This window comes from Onychostruthus taczanowskii, unplaced genomic scaffold (assembly GCF_017590055.1).
Source record: "Onychostruthus taczanowskii isolate IOZ18803 unplaced genomic scaffold, ASM1759005v1 scaffold16, whole genome shotgun sequence".
NCBI classification, from domain to species: Eukaryota; Metazoa; Chordata; class Aves; order Passeriformes; family Passeridae; genus Onychostruthus; species Onychostruthus taczanowskii.
The window spans coordinates 8,672,227-8,694,265 of record NW_024498795.1 but is presented as its reverse complement, the minus strand read 5'-3'; the positions used below and the strand labels follow the sequence as shown (position 1 = coordinate 8,694,265).

Genomic DNA, 22,039 nt, shown 5'->3' with positions numbered 1-22,039 from the left:
GCCATATCTAGAAAATGAATGCAGGTGGTGTGAGACTATGACTTCAGACAGCCTCCCGGTACTCCTGGAGGCTTATGTAGGCTTTTAAGGCTTTTATGAGACTGAAAACAAGAACTGAAATTCACAAGGGTAAAGTGCAGGTGTCGAGTGGTCACAAAACAGCATGTGGGTTGCCAGTGATGCTGTCTGGACCCCAGCCACGTGCTGGGGACAATACCTGCACACGTTTGTTGTAAGCTCTTCCCCAAATGTGAAGAGTAAGGCTCTCCTGGGGTCCCCAGACACACAGCAGAGCCAGGGGAAGCCTCACACCACATCTGCTGCTTGGCACATCCGGATGCGTTAGCCCTAGCCCCTGGTGAATTTGTCTAGGCTGATTTTGGACTGTATTGAATTGAAGTGTTTCATTGTGGGCACCACTCAGAGAGGTGGTCTCTGCTGGGGACCTTGGCAAGCATCTCTAGTGTGTGACAAGTTGTATCAGATAAATTTTCAGTGGGATGTTTGCCCATTTCCACAGAAACTCACATCCATCCCCGCACCTAAAGACATGTTTTAGTCTCAAAATGCAACCAAAGTAACCTATGCTGATGTTTAATTTAGCATGGAGAAATTCTTCTTCACCTACTTCTTCTTCTGTGTAGAAGCTGTCATTGCATCTGCTAAAATCCACACATTTGTAAATTTCTATTCTTAGTGTAAATGTAATTCAGCTTTACGCTTGGGAAGGCATTGCATCTAGGACTTCATTTTTATGAATAAACCAGAATTCCTATAAAGGGCTTAGAACATACACAAATGGAACCATGTCAGCGCTGTTCAGCCCTGATGTCATATGGGTTGGCTGCCCCAGTGGAAAAGTTTTTTAATGGTATCTCTTCTATTTAAACAATAAAGAATTTTCTGGTAGATTATATCTTTGAGTTCTGCCTTTATTGTCAGAAAATATTAGTAGTGGAAGTATTAGGATGTTTAAGTTCATTACTTTTTAAAGTAAGGGATAAAAACTCTTAAAAGTCATGTTCATTTACTGATGTTTTTTGCTGTGGTTAACTTTCTTATGATTATGCTAAAGGGACAGCCTTATGCTAAGAGTAGAGAGTTGAAAGCAAGCGCAGTGGGTGTGAGGGGCTGAGAACTGAAGTGAAAGGAGAGAGAGAGAGATACAGAGAGCACTCTGGAATGAAGGTACTGCTGGGAATAAGTGTGATACTCTGCCTGTTTGGTACAGAAAGACCAAGCTGGTGTAACAATTGAATGAATGTTCATAGGTTATTTGATTGCTGCTTGTCCTGTCTCCAGGCTGTCTTCATTCCTTTCCCTGTGCCACACAGGGAGTAAAGAGTGGAGTCTGTGATACTTCAGGAGTGGAACGGCATTTAGCCAGCGCAGTCTTGGGTCTCAGGGAACAGGTGGCCTTCAACTGAGTCCTGTTTTATTTCGTAGTATTTATTATGCAAAACCATGCAAGCTTATATTCTATTTTAGGCAAATAATTTTGTATTTTTCCTCCCCTTCATCACGTCAAAGGGCGACCAGAAGTAGCACAGCAGCCGAGGCCACCCGTGCAGCCCCAGCCTGGCATATCCCTGCTGCCATCACGACCCAGGATACAGCCCCCGCGACAGAGGATCCCTCTCCTCCCACCACAGCTGAGACCTCCTCCACGCCCAGCCCTGCCAGGGTCAGCAGTTGTGCCACTTCTGCCTGGAACAACCGGCATCATCCTGGAGACTGGGGAGGCAGGACCTCCTGGCACGGTTTTAATGTCTGGGAGAGGGCGTCTTAGGAGTGCGGATGGCCAGGCTGGCCAGAGTACCATGCCCATTGCTGAAGGGTATGCTGGAGCACCAGGTGAGAGAACCAAGCTGGGAGTGCATCGCTCCTGAGCGCAATGCATGTGTCAGGTCTTGCTGGAGAGGTGGCACTGAGATCTGCTGTGCTTTACCAGCCCCCTTTTGGCCTTTCGTGGACACCCACTGAGGCTGTTGCTGTTGGGAATGGGTTTACAGCAGAGATGATTTGTGAATGGACCTCTGCAGCCTCCAGCTGGCTGCAGAAGTAGGGGAAACTCATTCAGTGCCAGTTTTGCTGCATTTCCAAGGATGCACAAAGCATGAGGTCAACAGAGATGATGTAAAATCCCTGGTAACTACAGCAGTCTTTGCCACTAGGGAAACTTAATTTCTTTTTTTCTTTCCATTATGCTTGCAGTGGATTTAGTGCATCGGAGTAATAACTTGGTTCTCTTTGCCATGACCACCCCAGTTTAACAATAATTGAGCATTTCATAGGAGACACTATTTAATAGCTGTTTTGGTAGGTTGCTCTTCAGTAACCAGGGATGCTTTCTAGAGCACTGCAGTGATATTTGGTCATAATGTGCTCTGCTGTGTACTGAGTCACACATATTTCTTTTCCTTTGTAGGATATCCAAAGTCATCTCATTCTACCACAGATTCACAAGGTAAGGCAATTGCGTCCTAGAAATGTTTCATATGGGTTCTTAACATTTATTTCAGTCCCTGGAAGGTCATGACTGAGAGAAAAAAAAAGTGTTAATTTTTAGTACTTAAGTCTAGCATTGAGGAAAATCTGATTGATTTTTGCTAGACCTAAGCATTAAAACATAACCTGTATCTTTTGAAAACATGGAGGTGGGGAGAGGAGTTAGGTTTTGAAAAATCATTTTGGGTTCTTGCTAATTACTTCACTGTGTGTTTTTTTTTTAAATACAGAGAGTTGTATTTTCTAGCTAATGTCAGTGTGCACCTTTCTGTATGCCTTCTAAATGACAAAAGAATATTTATGATGATTTTATTATTTGTTTAATAAAACATGAATAAGGCCAAGACTAAGATCTTGAATAACTGCTGGCATCTTACCCTAGTGCATGAGGTTGTTCTCCTCTTGGGAGAGTTTCTCTTGGGCTTTGTTACAGTCACCAGGGCTCAAGTTCTGACTTCAGTGAAAGTAGAAGTGCTGCCACTGACAACCACTGATTAAAATTATTCAAAATTCACTTTTCTTGGTTTGCTGTGCTGCTTTTTTTAAAAATTGTTAATATTACAATTTATTTAAGATTTTGTATGATGAACAGGTATAAAATTTATGTGGGACGTGCTGGTTGGCCTAGATAAATATGTTGATTGGGTGCTGTCAGCAGTGCAGTCTCATACTCAAGATATTATCAAACCCTGGGGAATGGTATCCTTGATCAAAGTATTTCCACATCCTCTTCAAAAAAAGTTATTTCACCTAAATTTGTTTGACGAAATATGGGCAATAGATGGAAGTAAAACATTAGGGCTTTATGGAATTCAAAAACCTACTGCCCCAGGACTTAGTTTGATGGCCATAACAAAATCACGAATACACTTCATGTAGAATGGTCTGGGGACTGACAAAAAAAGAATTGTAAAGAGTTCATGCTCTCATTTTGATATTTATACCTGCTAATTAAAATTCCATCATAGCCTTAAAGCAGTCTTTTTGCATTTGAGGATTGTGGTGGTAAGAACAGGCAGCGATAGATGAGGTTTCTGGAAAAGGATAAGAAGTAAAGAAACATTAATTTATCTTGATGCCAGCAAAGCCAATATAGATGTCTAGATTTCTGTGATAAATGGATTTCCTGGGGGTTTCTTGCCATTGCAATTTATAGAGAGCAGTATTTTAATAGGTTTATGCTAAAACTGTGTGGAACAGTAGGTGGATGTTAGAAGTGTTGAAAAGGCAGGACAAGGCAAGAGTGTGCCCATCTGCTGCTTGGTGGAACGTGTTGGTGGAACAGTTACCACCCTGGGATCCAGAGGGAGGTGGGCTTGACCAAGGAGTTCATTTTCCTGATCCATGCCACTGAATACCTATCTAAATACAAGATATTCCTGCTGGTCTGTCCTTAAAATTTCCACAGTGTGCCTTGCAGACCTCAATGGCAGACAGTCAGAAAACAGAGAGATAAGGGTGGTACCAAAAGCTGTTTTGTGGAGTCAGAGCATTTACACCCACTGTCCCTCATCTGGACTGGTTGGATTGGTGGGCTGAGGACAATTGGATGAGGTTCAACATGACCAGCTACCAGGTCCTGCACTTTGGCCACAATAACCTGCTGCAGTGCTACAGGCTGGGGGCAGAGTCACTGGAAAGCTGCCCAGAGGAAAAGGACCTGAGGGTGCTGGTCAGCATGGCTGAACATGAGCCAGGGTGTGCCCAGGGGGCCAAGAAGGCCAATGACATCCTGGCCTCTATCACAAATAGCGTGGCCAGCAGGACTAGGGAAGTGATTCTTTCCCAGTATTTGGCACTGGGGAGGCCACACCTCAAGTGCTGTGTCTAGTTCTGGGCCCCTCAATCCAGGAAGGACATTGAGGTGCTGGAACGTGTCCAGAGAAGGGCAGTGAAGATGGGGAAGAGTCTGGAGCACAAGTCCTGTGAGGAACAGCTGAGGGGGCTGGGGGTGTTTATCCTGGAGAAAAGGAGGCTCAGGGCCGGCCTTAGCCCTCTCTAGAACCCCCTGAAAGCAGCGTGTAGCAGCTGGGGCCGGCCTCTTCTCCCGGCGACAAGCAACAGGAGCAGAGAACACAGCCTCAAGCTGCGCCAGGGGAGGATTAGATTGGACATTAGGAAGAGTTTCTTCACAGAAAGGGTGGTTAGACTTTGTAATGGACTGCCCGGGGAGGTGGTGGAGTCACCGTCCATGGAGGTGTTTAAGGAATGGCAGGATGTGGCATTCGGCGCCATGGTTGACATGGTGATGTTCAGTCATAGGCTGGACTTGATGGTCTCAGAGGTCTTTCCCAGTCCAGCTGAGTCTGTGTTTCTAATTGTCAGTGTCTGATGAAGAGAGAGCATTCTGGGACAGAATTCAGTTGTTAACAGTGCTGGGCAAATTAACAGCTGGGGAAGGGAAGATTTTTGGCTTATTGGAGGAGAAACTTAATGTGTAAAAAAGCCATCAAGGAATCCTTACTGTTTAATTAGCTCTGGACAACCATTTGTGATGTCTTTGGCAGTCTTCACCCAGTACTTTTTGTAGTACTTAAATTCAAATCTGAAAGATGACCAGACCTTCTTGTACTATAATTCCTAATATAAGAAGCTTGTACTATTAAAATGGCCTTCTGAGTACTCTCTTTCATTTCTGTTTCTGAATAGCTTCTGTTACATAAAAGCACTGCTCAGGAAGAAGTTGAGGGCTCCAATGCTCCAATTCTGTCTTCTGGGATTAAAGTAGCCCACTTTCATGCTTTTCTTGAATGCTGAGGCATGGTTTGCATCTTTTCAGTACCAGAGCATTTCTTGATTTTTGTTTTTTGGATTCCTTAGCTATGTATAAGGAACAGTAGGTAAGTGCTGGAGCAATATTCTCTTGCTGCAGTGTGAAAGGATGGAATTGTAAGAGCAGACAGATGTTACTAACAGACTGAGCAGGAAAGTATGTGTGTCTTCATAACACACCGAGATATCATCCACATCAGAATCACTGTGATTTAGCAGAGCAGCTTCATTGAGCACTGGCTCGTGGAAATCAATGTGGTGCTGTGCTGCATGGCCAAGCCATAGGCAGGAGGAATGTTTCTGAAAATGAGATGTTAAGGTCAGATTGGAGAGTTGAAAAAAAGAAAAATAGGCAGGGAAGTGATAAATTGTATTTTTGTCCCATTTGCTCTAACTGAAATTACACACTTTGACCTCATTTAGATTTAAGAGTATTGACCATTTGTGAGAGGAAATCTGACAAATCCTCTTCACTTCTGCTGTATCCAAGGGAATCATAAGTGCCTACAGACAGATGATAGACATACTTACTCTCTGTCCTGTGTCAGTTCTTGAAGAATCCTCATTCCAGTTGCTGAGCAGTTGTCTGCAGCACCGTCACACTGTTATTTTTTCTCCTTTCATCTTGATGGAAAATGCCTGTGCTGTGTGCTGTTTTGTTTTTCTTAATGATCTTTTTTTTTCCCCTTTTCTTTCTTTCTGCCCCTTGGGCTCTGTGGGAGGCATGAACTCTGCTTGGAACAAGGAGCACAACTAGCAGATGGGTGGAAGTAGATGTAACCTAACAAGGGCCACCCATGCATCTTCTGGGGTTTTTTGACTCCCCAGAATGCATTACAGTAGCATAGATTGCCAAGAACAGACTTACCTGCTCCTGCTTATCTGTATGTGTAATATCCCAAGTGACACCTTCTTGAATGCATCTGAAGTCAAAAGAGCTTTTTCCTCCCCCGAAAGAGGCAGTAAAACTATGGTTGAAACTTTTGTGAAAGATTTTGTCTGCCTCGCAGTTTCTTCATCAGAGCTGTGCCTCTGGTTCACAGCTTTAAAATGCTTTAATTTTTTTTTCTATGTTTATACTTCCATAATATTGACTGCTTAAGTGAAAGTAAGCGTCCAAGCCTGGACCTTCCTTCAAGAAGCTGAACTTTGATCTTTGCATGAAGAGAAGTGCTTGTAAGAGGGGACATGTAGGAGAAGATGGTGCTTTTTGAAAAAGCACTGAGGTGTTGGTAAGAATTGTGAAAACTTCAAACAGGCACAACTCCATCTAGAAGGTGGGAAGAGGGGAGGAGAGCACAGACACTCTGCATCTTTACTATGTGTCCTTATATCACCCCCTGAACTGATCTACAGGATATTTAGACAGGTTTAAGGTTTCTCCTTGAGTAGATACATATGATGTGCTAAACTCAGCTGCAGATCTGAAGCAATTTCATCAGCTTAGCAACAAATAGTTACTTCTAATAACTATTCTAGCAATTAGTGAAGTAAAATCTTGAAGGAAGCTGTGGAGAGCGAGGGCAGGAGTCACTCCTTTATTCAGATGACACCAACCCAAACAGGACTGTTGCTGCTCCAAAGCTGGCAGTGTTTCTGGGCAGGCAACATGTGGTTTGCTCCATCTTGCTGTGCTACTGCAAGGGAAAGAAACCTTTTGAGTGAGCCAACAATTTGAGGTGTGTTTTCAGTTAATTTTAGTCTCAGGGTAAGCTGAGAGTAGCTTTCTGTGTAAGTAGCATTGTGTTAAGGTGGTGGAGCTTTACAGAAGCTGTTTGAGTAACTAGGCTTCCTGCAATTAATTTTGGTCCTTTCAAATAACCTTATCTTAGCTTGCAGGAGCACCTGCAGGCACACTGGCAGGTAGGACTGATGAAAAAGGGCTTCTGTCTATCTTCTGAGCTTGAGACAAAATGCTGAATAAGAAGATTTCCAAAGATATGTGAGGCAGCTGCTTACCAGTCCCTGAGGGAAATCAATGTAGTTATCTGCCAGCTCTGAAGTTGTAGGCATGTCTTCTTCCCCTTTGCCTTTTCCTCCCCACCCCCCAGGCTGAGTTATTCAGAAAAACATTAGCTAGCAGAACATTTGTATATCCACATTTTAGAGGAAGTTATGTGACTTTTTAAACTTCAATTTTAAAGCAATATCATCTGAATTAGATTGGATTTTAGGAAAAGTGTTTTTACCAGAGGGTGGGCAGGCACTGCAATGGGCTCCCCAGGGAATTGGTCACAGCACCAAGCCTGACAGAAGAAGAGTTTGGACAATGCTCTCAGGCACAAGGTGTGATTGTTGGGATGTCCTGTGCAAGGCCAGAAGTTGGACTTAGGTGGTTCTTGTGGGTCCTTTCAATTCAGGATTTGATTAATTTAGCATTTGTTGCTGATGGGCATCTCTGATTGAGAGGGAGAGGCCAAATGTTAATTTTAAGGAAGGCAGAAGGAGCAGGGTGAAACAGCAGCTGTGGACAACTCTAGGGCATTTGTTGTTTAGCTACTTGCCCAGACAAAGCAGCAAGAATTGACTCTAGCATTGCGTATAGTGCCTTAAGGAAAATGTTGAAAGGGAAGGTATTTGGAATGGGACTAATAAGTGGCTGAGCACTGAACACTTGATATTAAGGCAGTCTGTTAAAAGTAAAAATTAGTCTTAATTGTCCAAATTATATTTCATCCATCTCACTCTAACAGCAGTGTTCATCTAGCAGCTGGATAGCCACTATAAAGTACCTAAGTGTCAGTTTGATCTGCTGAGAAAAGAAGAAAAAATTGTAAAGTGAAAAGTCTCATAAGGGCTGGAGAGAGACAAAGGGTTCTCTTTGCATTAATACAGAAATGTTATATATTCTTATAGCCATTTTCACTAGGCTTTGGCAGAGAAAGTGTGAGATTTAAGCTGTGCACAGCTTCTCAACGTGACAAGGAAAGCTGGCAGGAGCTATAATCTTTAGCATTCCTATGGCCATTGTGATAGTGAGGAGAGTGGAGATGTTGAAAGGCAGTCTCTGTCCTGAAGAAGGTCTTGGGCAGAAGCATTGTTGAACTGAAGTGTGGTAGGATTTCCACTGCCAGCATTTACTAACCATGTACTGTTTCCTTAGAACAGAAAAAAAAACAAAACAAAAAACAAACAAACAAACAAAAACAAACAAACAAACAAAAAAAACCCAAAAACAAAAAAAAAACCTGTGGCCAAGGCAGGAACTTTATGGTGCTCAGTAAATTTTAAGGTGAGACACCTGGAGCCTGGGCTAGCAATATATATTCTGCTAATTCTGGCATCCTGCAATTGGCAGGATTAGTCCACACGGAGTATGTGCAGGAACAGGCAGAGGATTATAAAGCATCATAGGGACAAGGCTGTGTTATCATCCTGATGTGATTCTGACTCATGTTGTTACCCATTTCAGGACCTGCCACTGCTGCTGTGCCCTCTCTGGTGTCATTTTCTGCTGGGCTCACACAGAAGCCTTTCTCCAGTGACGTCGGCGTGGTTCACTTCAACAAAGTGCTTGTGAATGACGGGGACTATTATAACCCCGACACAGGTAAAGCCAAGGAATGCACCCACAGCCCTGCTGGACAGGCAGGAGCACAGGTTACCAGTGTTCCCTGTTACCTCAGGCCTTGCTGGTACATTGAACAAACCAAGCCAGGCCATCTAAACCAGACACATGGGGGTAAAAGCTTCCTGTGGGTGTGGGCAGGCACATGCTTTCATGGCTGGTTTTCCACGACTGCCCAGTACTGCTGAGGCACAGCTCACCTCTACATCTGCCCTGCCAGCACAGCTGGGAGTGCTCCTCAGCCCACCTGAGCCCAGGCAGCAGAGGTGAGGTTCCTTACTCATCCACTTCACTGTGGTGAGGAGGGGAGAGGAGAGGGAGAGGAGAGGGAAAGGGAGTTCTCATGTTGCCTGCCCAAGGACCCTAACTGGGGGCTGCCTCCTTCTCAAGCACAGAATGCTAGGTGTGCCTTCATGACTCCGATCAGTCGGTCACCTGCCCTGGCTGACCTTGTTGCCTGTTCAGAGCAGTGTGGTGTGACCCATGTGGCTTTATGCTTGCCATTGTGCTTAGGGCAGTGAGGTGTCCCTGTTTTGAGTGACTGAGAGGTTGTCTCTCTCCTGCAGGCATTTTCACATCGCCGTTTGAAGGGCGCTACCTGATCACCGCCGTGCTGGCCCCGGAGAGGGATGAGTACGTGGAAGCGGTGCTGTCCGTCTCTAACGCCAGCGTGGCTCAGCTCCACACTGCTGGCTACAGAAGGGAACTGCTGGAGTATCACAAACCCTACTCGGGGAAACAGACCTGTGGTGGTCCTGGGACGTTCCACCTTGTTCTTCACCTCAAAGCAGGAGACGAAGTAAACGTCGTTGTAACGGGAGGCAAACTGGCCTACACAGACTCTGACGAAATGTACTCCACGTTTAGTGGAGTTCTCCTTTATCCTTCCATTTCTCATGTTTAGGTTTACCTTGAACAGGGGAGAAGGGTAAGATATTCAGAAGAAATTAAGTGTAATAAAATTCAAAGCTTTAATATATTCAGTTTATATATTTGATTTCAGTGATGGGTTTATAGTCTATAAGGAAACATTTTCCTTGTCCCTTGTTTCCAGAGGTAGCTACAAAAGACACATTTCTGTAGCTAAATGAACTCTTTCCCAAGCCCTTTATCTGTACAAGTAGAACAACTGTTTAAACAACAAGTATGTTCTCAATAGATACTTCTCCACTGTGCTCCTGCTATTCCCTAGTCAATTGCCTTTGCAATCTTTTCCCTAGTTTTTCAAATTGTCCCTAGTGTATCAAAGTTTACATCTTTGCTCAAGTTTACAGTTGTGGCCAGCTATTTTCATGTTTTCAGTAAAGCAGAGCCAAGAAAGTGAAATTGTGGTGGATACGGTAGATGACTTTTTATTCCTTGTAATATTTAGTAATGTGCATTGGCATAATCAATTTGTTCAGTGCAATTGCAAACCATGGTGGTGCAAAGCAAAATGATATTCACCTGCATCAGTTTTCTTTTTTGCCTTTAAGGGCCAAACACTGTGCTAGGAGACAAGGTGTGTGTGACTCAGTTATGTAGAAGCAGCAGCACAGGGAGAAACTTGCCTCAGCTTTCCACTGGGAAGATGTGAACGCAAGGTGCAGTTGGTACTACTGAAAGATTTAGAACAGTTTTGGTCTATTTATGGAGTAAAAAAGATGACTGGTTATTCATGATGCTCCTGAGATTAAAGCTTGCTGCTGGAAATTAATAAAACAGGTCAGAAAAATCAGAATCAATTTTGCTTAGCTAGAAGAGCGGTGATTTTGAAAAGTTTAAAAAAATTTACAGGGCTTGTTTCTGGCAGTCCAGCAGTATTTGCATTAGAAGGGAAGTTTTTGTCTTTGTCTTTGGTGCATTGTAGAAGACAAATTAGAGAAAAAATGGTTGATATAGGAAAATAACATTATTAGTCAATATTGCCAAATGCACAAACCAAGCCTCTGCCAGAGTGGTTGTGACAGCCTCCTGCATCGGTGCTTTTGAGTGAGGTTTGTTTCAAAACTCAGCATCTGTTTATGTGGATAAAGCAGCTTTCTTAGCTTAAACAGATAAACACAGCTGAGGCAGCAGGGTTTTATTTTGCACACTAGCCACTTCTCAGTGGAAGTACTAAAAATGATGCTTTGGCTCTTAGGAGTTAACATTTTGATCACTTCTGTGGCTGAAAAGAAATCCAGCCATGTTTAACTGAGAGCAGAACTGTATATTCATTTTTCACGTGTACATATATTTGTCTCTTGTACATTCTTTATATCAACTGGCCTTTTAGTAGTCTGTTCATGCCACATAGAGCTGTATTTATCATAGTGGTTTGTGTATTGTATTTTCCTTATTACAAATGCAGAACAGCTGTTTGTAGCCTCAGAACAAACAAGTTTTTTAGGTGAGGGAAGAACTCCCTGTGCTGTAAAGCAGTATATTGTATTTAGCTGAAGCCCTTCCCATCTGAGGAGGTCAGATGAAGACTTGTGCTTTTGTTACTTAGTTTTGGAACACATACTCCCTAATAACTATGTTTCCAGGCAATGAGTTGGGGCCTTCCCACAACAAACTATCACATCCTGGAAGCTGAACTGCTTTAAGAAATGCAGGGAAAAAAAAAACCAAAAACAAAACAACTTTCTGTCCACAGAGGACCTCTGAGTCAGTCCTAGTGCAGCTAGGGTTGCACTGGGGCAGCTGTGAGCACAGGAAGGAAACAGTGAGTGGAGTTTTAAAGCACCTGATTTGGGAAGATCTCTTGACACTTGATTTCCAGAAATGACGGTGTCAGAGATAAGCAGAAGCTGGGGCTGGCTGTGTTCCTAGGAGGAAGGCTGTTTCTGACAGAGCAGCTGGTGGTCAGTAGCCAAAGATGTAAGTGACCTTGCACTTGCGCTGATGGAAGGAGCCGCCTCCGTCTCGTTTCCCTGCCTGTGTTTCTGTTCCGTGCATTACCACGCAGTCAGCAACCGCACGCTTGTTCAAGGGGGGCTTAGCTTTCTTTTGTCCTTTCTGTCCCGTGCCTTCCTAGGGCTCAGAATGGTAGGGACAGACAGGAAGGGTTGTTTTCTGTGTTGTTAAAATCCAAGTGTCTAATACGCTTTTTCTTCGTTTTAAAAACATAACAATTTCTTGTTACGTACAAAAGCCAGAGAAGCACTTTTCCTTTCAGGATATTTTTCACTCTCCTCGAGAAAGCTGTGTTCTCTAAGAAGCTGGCTCCAGACTATGTATGACTCAAGATTATTGTTGCCTGTTCTAAAAATGACTCATGGAAACAAACAAAATGAGCTGAGTGCTTAGGGAGACCTAGCTGGCAAACACAACGTTATTGTTCCACCTCCCTCCAAGTGAGAAATTTTTAAGAATCAGCAGTGCAAGTTTAGTGGTAAGAGTTGCAAATCAATTATTTAATTATTATCAATAATTTAATTATTACCTAACTGCTCCAGGAGATTCCTAAATCCAACCCACAAATCCTCACAAGCCCAGTTTTGCTAATGGGACAGGGCCATCTTCCACCAGTTTCCTTTTAGACACAGGATGTGCTGCTGCCTGTGCTGGGACAGTTTAAGCACTCAAAATGCAGCGTAACTGATACTTGTACACTGCTGTAGGGCATTCCCTAAACTGTGTCACAGCAGGGTGCAATCCCAGCACCTTATTTTGAGGACTCCTTTAGACTTTTGGGGGGCAGCTTCCCATTCATCTCTAGCTGTGTCGGTGGGTAAAGTTATGACCTTTTACAAGGAACCTCTATCTAAGAGTCCCACCTTTGCTGAGAGGGATTTGACCCTTAATTTGCACTTCCTTGGTAATTGCTGTAATCAAGGTAGGTGGTTTGGTTCCTCCTAATGAGGTTACTTTCTTGGAGCTTACAAGGTGGAATATTCACCCACCTGGGAAAACCACAGGGATGCAGCCCATCAATAGGGAAATGGAGAATGAAACCTGAGTTTGTCTCTGCTCCAGTCAGTGCTTCGATTAAATATTAACAATGCAAGAGCTGGAAGAGACTCAGGCACAAATGCATTCATAGGCCTGACAAGGGTTGGCTCCACACAGAGCAGCCCAGCTTCAAGGAAGGAGCAAGAGCTCTGCTCCAGAACACCTGAGCCTGCTGACAGAGCATTTACATCTTTGGTGAGAATCAGCAGCAGCATACAGAAAGACCTGCACTGAAAGAGCATTTCTCACTGTGGGTTTATGATTTGACTGCCACATCCAGGAGAATCCACAAGCTCCAATAGGAAGCATCTGTTAACTGAGAAAGCCTTAAAAAAATCCAGTAGGTGGGAGCTCTAAGACAGAACTGGTGCCTGTTTCACAGATCACAGAGCTACCCTTTAGACCTGCTTTGTAGGTAGTTTAGTAATGCAATACATGAGAATTTTAAGACTCTTAGACAATACAGTATCTGTTGGGCCAAGTGCTCTAATTTGACATCAAAATAGGAAGAAACTCAGAAGGAAGAAACTCACCTTCTTGCAGCTGAAGCTGTACAGGCAGATGTGTGTCTGACAGTCCCTCAGCCAGGCACGAGGCCCTGTGGTTCCTCAGGGACTGCAAATATCCAAACCTGATGAGTCTCCAGGGCAGCATCACTTGTGAGACAGGTGAGTTCCCAGAGGCAGGGCTTTAGCAGCCAGAACATCTGAAGCCAAGCCAGCATGCTGACAGCCAGAGAGACTTGCCTCTGGCCAAACATGGCAAGTGTATCCTAAAACCCCAATGTGACATATAAATCAGTCATATCCCCAGGAAAGACTGCAGCAAAGCAGGAATGCCAACTTTCACTGTAAAAAGTGTAAAAAAAAAATCTACCTCGTTATTTTAATTTGCTATTAAGACCTCTAGAGACAGTGAAGACATTTTTCTACTGTCCACTTGGAGAACACTCAAAGCTATGAGGACTTTCTGTGGTATTCTATCACATTTTCTTTCAGTGTACACCAGGCTAGTTGCACCAACCTTGTACAGTGTCACTGAGACTCTAGTTGGTCTGGTGAAACCAACTGGCTCAAAAAGAAAAATTAAAAATAGTCAAGCAAGCTGTAGGTGGAAAGCATAAGAAAGCAATTTGAAACAACATGCCCATCACCAACCCGTGCAGCTTTGAAATGTGCTGGGAATGCAAGGTAAAGAGTTCCCCAACTACAGTCAGGAGATTCAAATCAGGACTGAACTCTTTCCTGAGAACACAGCATGCATTTGGAAGTGATTGTTTGCTGATTAGCTAAGTCCTTGTAGTACAGCCCGGTAGTGGTTATGGGACTCTTTCAATAAAATTAGAAATGCATTTACGGTCTCAGCTTGGAGATGGGAGGAATATGCACTCCACGAGACCTGCTAGCAGGTACAGGTCAGCTGCTGGTTGCTTCTGGATAATGGCACAGAGTTCAAATTATCCAGCTACCAGGAATACCTGGGGGCAGTCTCCTGTCATCACAAGATAAGTCTTGTGCTCCAGCCAACATAACCTTTTTGCAATGTACCCTGCAGACTTGGGTGCAGAACAGCAGCTCTGCCAATTTTTTCTATATGGGAGACTTCAAACAACACCTTGTAACATGTTACTGCATAAGCAGGTTTTGGCATTTATTTCGCTGTCTTGATTGTGAGAAAAGGAACATTACTAACATTTTTCAGCAAAAAGAAGAGTGCATTTCAAAGTATGCTTTAGGTGTGCATGTCTATACATATATTCATGCATATATAAAAATTATCTCAAAGGGGAAGAGAAATATCCAGGAACATGAAGAAACTGTGTGACAGAAAACAACTGCAGATATGTCCAAATAAAGCCTACCTCTTGTGCAATGCCTTGATGCTCTTTGGCTTTCCAGGGAATACAGCAGCACTGTTAAGCCAAGATTTTTGTTCTCTTCTCCACCGCCTTTAGAACTGCAGTTTCTGGCTTCTCAGTCAAGCTTGCACGTAGATTTAAAATGATTATTCTGTGTCAAGCACTGTGTTACATAGACTTTGTAGTACATAGAAGTTCTGCCAACACAGCTCTTGTCCATCTTAGTTGCTCAGTCACTGCCCTGTTCTGGCAAAGATGGTAGTTCAGTTGCAAGGGACCTACAGCAATCACCTACTCCAAGTGCCTGACCAGTTCAGTGCTGGACAAAAGCTTAAAGCACGTTGGTCAAAGGCATTGTCCTTTGTCTTTAATGCCTCTTAAACACTGACAGGCTTGGGGATCCTGAGATGGCCCCTCCACTCCTCCAGCACGGCAAGGACAGAGCCCACAGGGGCAGGATCTGGTATCTGCAGGGCTGAGCCTGCCACTGCTGCAGCGAGTCTGTGCCTGCCTCACAAGCAGATGGAGCAAGGGCTGTCCATGCCCAGGAGTGCTGAGCAGCTGCACAGAGCACTCCTGGGCTGCACTCCCCTCCATCCATCCTGCTGGAATGGGGTGTTTCCCAGTGAATGAGAGCGTGGGCAGCCAGCCATTCCCATGGCCCTGGCAGGACCCCCTTCTCTGTGGTGTATCAAAGCAGCTTGAAGTTCAAGAGCATGGGGAATCCAGGGTGGCTTCCAGGGAAAAGGAAGCATCCAGTGCCATGTGGGGAGTGCACTTGGCTGCCGTAGACACAAGAGATTCCATAAAACTAGTCTGGGGATCTTTGGGGGTTGTTAGTTGTTTGGAATTTGTTTGCTTTTTTGTTCATTTTTACAAATCACTGACCTTTGCATTTGTCCTGGTTCTGGCTTGGACAGGGTTAAGTTTTGCAGCAGTGGTGAGCACCTGGATATGAAATGTATGCTCTGCTGTTCCTATTGCTCTTGTTACTGTTCCTTATCCACTGCTGTTTCTAGTAAATTGTTCTTATCTCAACTTGTGATCTTTAGCTCTGTGTGTCTCCAGCTGTCATTTCCAGCCCTCCACAGGGGAAGAGAGGGAGCTGGAGGAGGGCTGAGAAAGCTCAGTGGTCTGGGGTATTTCAGTGGGAATACAGAATTGGGGAATATCACTCCTAAACCATGACAACATTGCAGAGCAGAGCTGCTCAGCACTCATATCCATCTAGGATAGGATGGATAGGATCTAGCTCTCTGCAAGGCATTGTCCCTTGAGAGTGAACAGCATCTCCCAGTTTGACATTGTCAGCAAACTTGCAAATGGAGCATTTGGCTTCTGTATCCAGACCACTGATAAATATATTGAACTGGCCCTGGAACTGAGCCTTGAGGAGCACTGCTGGTCAGCAGCAGTCCCTTTCACAACCCTTCCAGCCCCACCCTTCAGCCAGTTCTAGGCTCATGCTGTTGCTTGTGATCACTAGGAAGTATCATCAGAAGTGGGGAATGTAAGATTAGAGGCCAGCAAGGTAGGAAGGCAAATTAAAAAGAGAGGGCAGGGAAAGGTTGGCTTAAAGACCAGGAAGAACACGAGGTGCACCAGCACTTGAGTGGGACAGAAACACCAGTGGGGGTTTGATTAAGGCAAGGGAAAGGAGGAAAAGCAGCAAGGGACTGCTTAGGAAACACATTGCACAGGAGCGGCCACCCCTGCCAGGCAGAAGACCCTGACAAACCCTTGCTGTGCCCAACAGTGAAAGCTCTGAGCGCACACAGCACAGGGAACATCGCCCAGACAGCCCTGCTGAGCTGGCTCTGTGCTCAGCTCACCCCTGCAGGAGAGCTCAGCTGGCAGCAAGTGGGAGCATACACACACTTCCCCTCCCTCCACAACAGTGCAGGGCTGCAGGTCCTCAGTGCAACAACTGCATGACACAACTCCAGGCACGGTGTTCTGCACAGAGGAAGTGCCTGCTCCTGGAAACAGTGATTCTGTTCTTTACACATCGAAGCCAGCTGCTGAAGACAGAAAAATCCATCCGCCAAGAACAAGTCCACCCTAGCAGGAGTGCATTACAGCAAGATGGACACAGAAGAAACAATGCCAGCTCAGAAAAGTTTTTGCAACAGATTCAAATGGCAAACATAGGACACATCACCCTCCTGTTACCTGCACTGGCAGAGTCACTCACTGCAGCACCAAGGATGCAGTGGGACCCAGGTGTGAAAGATTGGCAGTGAGCAGACTGGTGAAAAGAACAAATGCAGCATGTCAGCAGGGTCATGGGGGAAACCTGGCAGGAACACAGGAGGTGATAAAACACCTGCAGTAACACCAATGATACCACAGAAAGACCAAAAGGCACAGCATCATTCATGCAGATCCCTCATAATTGACTGAACAGTCCGGTTTTCTATGTAGGCTGCAAGTTGGTTGCATTTACCAAGAGCAGCAAGAGACCAGGAAAATTAATTTCTACTGAAAGCTTGAGGCCCCTTTTCCAAGACAGTCTCACAATATTTGCTTCAAGGCATTTAACAACTGTGGAAGACAATACTTTTTGCCTTGAAAGGGAAAAGTTAACTTTGATTGAAATAGGATAAAACTCCAAATTAGGGCAGATTTACAAGCGCTTAAACTGCACTTACAACGTTTTCTTCAAGGCAGCTTGTACATTCCCAAGTCATGCCTCTGTTACCTGATATTTTATATTACCATGTGCATGTTTGCTTTTCATTATAGCTGTAACCCAGTATTGGTACTGGCACAGAAGTTAAGCTTGATGACAGCAATTTTTTATCAGCTGTATAAATACTCTGAAAAAAAGTAAATCAAGCCTGAAAGAAAGCAAATGTTCTATATCCTGAGAAGACCAACTTGAATTATGTTGAACATAAACACAATTTTAATAGCCCTGCGTTTAGTCATTCAGCAGTATAATAAAGGAATTGCCAAATACAAAGTAAAGAGAAATTTCACTTGAAGTCTGTTTTTATTGTGATAACATTGTTTCGAACACCAATAAACATTGCACTGAAGTGTGGGTTGCTGTACCCAAGACAGTCCAGTCTTAACAAAAACCACTGTATTGGTATGATCACAGATTTGACATTTTAAACACACTACCTTATTAGTGATTGGGTTGCTTAACAATCAAGTATTCCACATCTTAAAGATAAAAATGAAACAAATGACTGAAGAGAGTTTTCCCACCCTCAAAATAAACCAACATTTTAACTTTCATCTGGAAGTAATTAACACTGTAAAAAAGTCCCAAACAATTCCTTTCTATTTAGCAAATTTTAACTCTGGAAATTAAAATTTATTCAGGCAAAAATGACACTTTAAAGGCATCTCAAATTCTCTGTGATGTTTCACAAGGAATTTGCATTACAGTCATTTAAACAACTCATTCATATGACATCATTTTCTAGAAGACTTGCATGAAATATTAACATGAAATCTCATCTCTTTCATGTTTACCATAAACGGATTCAGAGTTTGCTTTAGAAGTCCCATAATGGAGTTGACACAAGTGTTAAAATTTTTCCAGTTGAAAAGAAAAAAATGGGTTTTGGAAGGCATATACTGATGACAGAAAGTTAAGAAGACATGAGCCAGGATTGCACATGCACTTGTACACTGTTGGGAATGAAAGCCCAACCTTCTGAAGTACAAACATGCTTGGTACAGTAAATAAATTTTAAAAAAACTAAATCCAAAAATGCATACCCTTTAAACTGCTGATCTTTAACTCATTATAGAAATGGGTAATGTCCAAGTCACTAACAAGTTTTGAATTGCAATGTTCCTTACTTACTTCCAGACAGGTGTCATTGACTCAGCCTTTGAGGGGTTCCAACGCTAAGAGGATCTGCATCTTCAACAACACAGTCTCAACAGGGGTGTGCGTGTGCCCGCAGCCAGGCACACTTAGAAGTTCCTCTTTCACAGAAAGAATGATGTAGCTTGCGCTAATTTTACACCAGTATAGCACAACTTGTTCTCAGACATTAGTTTCAGGCCACTTCTCTCCGCTAAGGTAACAAAGGTCAAGCTAATGCATAATTCTGATTTACCCCCCTCCACATTAACATTGTGGCACAAGCCCGCAGCAACGAGATGTCTGCTCTAGAGTCAGTAAAGTGCCCAGCAGCCCCGAGAACACAGGTACACAACAACAGGCCCATATTCTGTCCTTAAATGGGGTTAACAAACAATCTGAAAAGCTTCAAATACAAGCCAGAGTTAGAAAAACCAAATCCCTTGCCCTACCCATATCAGAAAGACTCAACATTTACATTTCATCAAAAAACAAATATCAAACTGTAGCTGTTACAGAGAAAAACAAATTATTTTTTTAATTAAGCAACCTTTTGGACACTCCTACAATGGAAAGTCACATGCTAGCAGAATGAGGAGCTCTCAACAAAACTCACACAACCCCCATCTTCATACCAGCTGAAAGTACATGTATTTGGAGATACACCTGATACCATTTTTCCACACTTCTCATTTACTCAAGTCCCCACCTCGAAATCCACAGCTTATCTTTATGACAGTCTAAAAAGTTGAAGGGAATTGAAGAAAAAAAAAAAAAAAAAAGTAAAAAAAGAGTATTAACCAAAAAAGACACAGCCAAACCATGTTAATAATCTGTCCCATTTGGGAACTCATCATGGTTTGATGAAGTGCTTTTATTTTTAGAAAAGCTGTGTAATACCAGGGCTACCAAGAGTAGACTTTAGCATGGTAAAGGAAATTTTGACATCCACAAAGAGACTGTTTTAGGAAAGGCTGCTTCACTCCCCTTATGCAAAATAGAATCTTTAGATAGAATATTTCATCTTGTAATTAAAATACTTTATTATGTTGGATTCTTATTTAAAGTATTTAAGTGACTTAAAAGCTCAAATTACATTGATATTCAAAGCACTTGGTGATCATGAAAATTTTAGTTTCTAATGAAATCTATGGGATAAAAAGTAAGAAAATAGAAAAAAAGCCACATGGAATGATGTTTGCAAGCTTTTGACATTGAAAAAAAAATACAAGAAAAAAGCAACAAAATATCCTTTGAGTTGAATCCCATGAAAGGATTCAACTCGCTACTTAAAGACTGAGTAGATGGGTGACAAGAACCACAGAAATTATTGTTCTCACAGTACAAAAAAGAGGATGCCTTTCACTTCACTGACATGCACTACACAACATGACAGGTGAGTTTTTTTATCCCACTCTCCTTCTCCTGCTCTGGAAGATATTCCAGGTTGATTTTGCTTGCCTCCACTCATTATCCAGTGTTTTATAAATATAGGAATACACTAGAATTTTATAAAGAAAGAGAAAAAAAGTAATTTCATTTATATAGTGATTTAAAAATGCCCCCTGCACCCCCCCCCCAGCAGTTCACCAATTGTTGAGTGTTAGATCAGAACTATGGGTTAAGACAGCCTGACAATGGAGAAAAAAATACTTCTGGAGGGCTGTAAAATCCTCTAAATATATTCTTTTGCAGGTAGTAAAAGCGAGTGATCTGGTGTTTAAATGATGTTTAAATGACTGTAGTCCTTAAGCCCTTTGGGCTAGCAGAATGGTATATTCTCATACAGTTTTGTCCAGAAGAATTTAAATGCACTAATTCAACTTAAAAAGCAGCCACCTTTACCTTCAAGTACTTTTAGAGAAAGAACAATTAGCTGCTTTTATAGCTGATAAACACCAGAACTGGAATGCAATTTGTTCACAGGCTCTGACTGGAACCTGAGGAATGACCATCAGCATGATGTTTGTGAATAACCCAAAACTTAGGAAAAAAAAAAAAAAAAAAAAAAGAAAACTTAGAAAAAAAAAAAAAAAAAAAAAAAAAAAAAAAAAAGAAAAGAAAAAAAAAATTCTGCTCTGCAGCATTTAACCATTCTCACAGCTGGAACCTTACTACTGAGTCGTATTTTCTTCCAGCTACTGAAAACCTGCAATACAGAACTCTGGAAAGACCTGCAGTAGACAATTAAAAAATTAAATACATAATTTTTTTAGTATTGCAATTCCCTGAATGAAATCTATACATACATTTTACTGGCCTACACAGCATACACACAACATACGCATTATATCTGTGCTGAAAAAGGAAATAAAAATGCCAGTTCCCCAACTCTTACAGAAATGTTCCAAGATTTTTCTTGATGAAAATTTAACATGACACAGCACAGCCTGAAAACAACAAAAGCCATACAAGTGTCTGAAGACAATTTTCCTTTTAACAAGCTCTTGAAATAGTTTAAACATTGTGTGTAAAAAAAAAAAAGTAATAAGCAGAGTTAGTTCGAGCGTGATTTGTACAAGCCCAGTCTTGTACATGTAACAAAAGGCATATTTACATTTAAAGAGGAATTTTATGTCTTCAGAATCTGCCAGGCTAGTAAGGTCTGTACATTTTCTGTATTCTAGCTGAGAAAGAGCACAGTGGTCTTAGGCTCTGGCTCCTCTCAAAAGTGGTCTAAATGCCCATCTGAACATTAAACCACGTTTTTCATTAATGGGTCTGACATTCTATTTGGCAGTTTCCATACACTTTTTGGCTTCATTTTAGAAAACATACTTAAGACAACTTAAAAAGAATCATCTATGTTTACAATAAGGTCTGTATTGATGAAAATGCAAAGTCATATTTTACCTCAGTATTTACTTGCCCTGATGCACTTGGGTACCATGACCATCAATTTCAGGCCAATCTCAAGTGCCACAGAACAGGTACATAATAACAAGCAATAAACAAACAAACACAAAAACCAACACACCCTCCCACAAAAAAAATAGACAGTAGCTTTGCATTTTCTTTGTTTTAAACCAATGAAATTAAAGTGATTTCTTTCGTAAGACTTACGGTACCAATATATAAATTAGCATCCTCACTAAGAAAGTTCTTCACATTTAAACTGAAGCTGAGTAGCTCAATATGAAATTCCATCTCCTGGTGAGAAGTACTTTTCAGGCCAGGTCATCCATGTTAAGGTCAGGAAGAGGCTCTCTCCAGTAGCAAAAAGAGCTGAATTCTGGGCATGGAAATGCAGAACTCTGTTCTTTATTGATCAGTGGGAACACATATTCCACAAGCTCACTTAGTCTGTAATACCTGTATTAAAGGAGAAGAAACACCATTATTTAGCAGTCTAGCTATTGTTCAGCTGTAGCCAAAAGCAGCTTTAGAAGCACAGACCACAAAGTTCTAGTCAAATAAGGTCCCACTACCACAAAAGTGATTTTCAACTCTCTTTTTCCAACTTTCATTTTTAAAAGTTTCATTCAAGTATCGAAAGCTGTAAGTCCCCAGCAGATAAGGTTTTCCATGTCACACGTAAAAGGAGATCACAGTCATAAGTGCAATTATTTTATAATCCCATTTCTAAGCA

At 42.5% G+C, this 22,039-nt stretch overlaps 2 protein-coding genes across 5 annotated transcripts in view; one reads left to right on the top strand and one right to left on the bottom strand.

The window, feature by feature from the left end:
- The window catches only part of EMILIN2 (elastin microfibril interfacer 2), a 37,817-nt gene extending 21,920 nt beyond the window's left edge, over positions 1 to 15,897 (top strand). Inside the window, exons 5-8 of the mRNA XM_041399353.1 lie at positions 1,531 to 1,854; positions 2,429 to 2,467; positions 8,693 to 8,830; positions 9,415 to 15,897. Coding sequence (XP_041255287.1) covers positions 1,531 to 1,854; positions 2,429 to 2,467; positions 8,693 to 8,830; positions 9,415 to 9,752 — 839 coding nt within the window. The 3' untranslated portion in view covers positions 9,753 to 15,897. The remainder of the gene's footprint in view (positions 1 to 1,530; positions 1,855 to 2,428; positions 2,468 to 8,692; positions 8,831 to 9,414) is intronic.
- A 1,703-nt stretch (positions 15,898 to 17,600) lies between these two features.
- Positions 17,601 to 22,039, bottom strand: part of LPIN2 (lipin 2) — a 43,452-nt gene continuing 39,013 nt past the window's right edge. For 3 of the 4 annotated variants that reach the window (XM_041399357.1, XM_041399354.1, XM_041399355.1), the window contains exon 20: positions 17,601 to 21,762. In XM_041399357.1, the coding sequence (XP_041255291.1) occupies positions 21,618 to 21,762 (145 nt within the window). In that variant the 3' untranslated portion in view covers positions 17,601 to 21,617. The remainder of the gene's footprint in view (positions 21,763 to 22,039) is intronic. The other variant, XM_041399358.1, reaches the window with a different exon arrangement.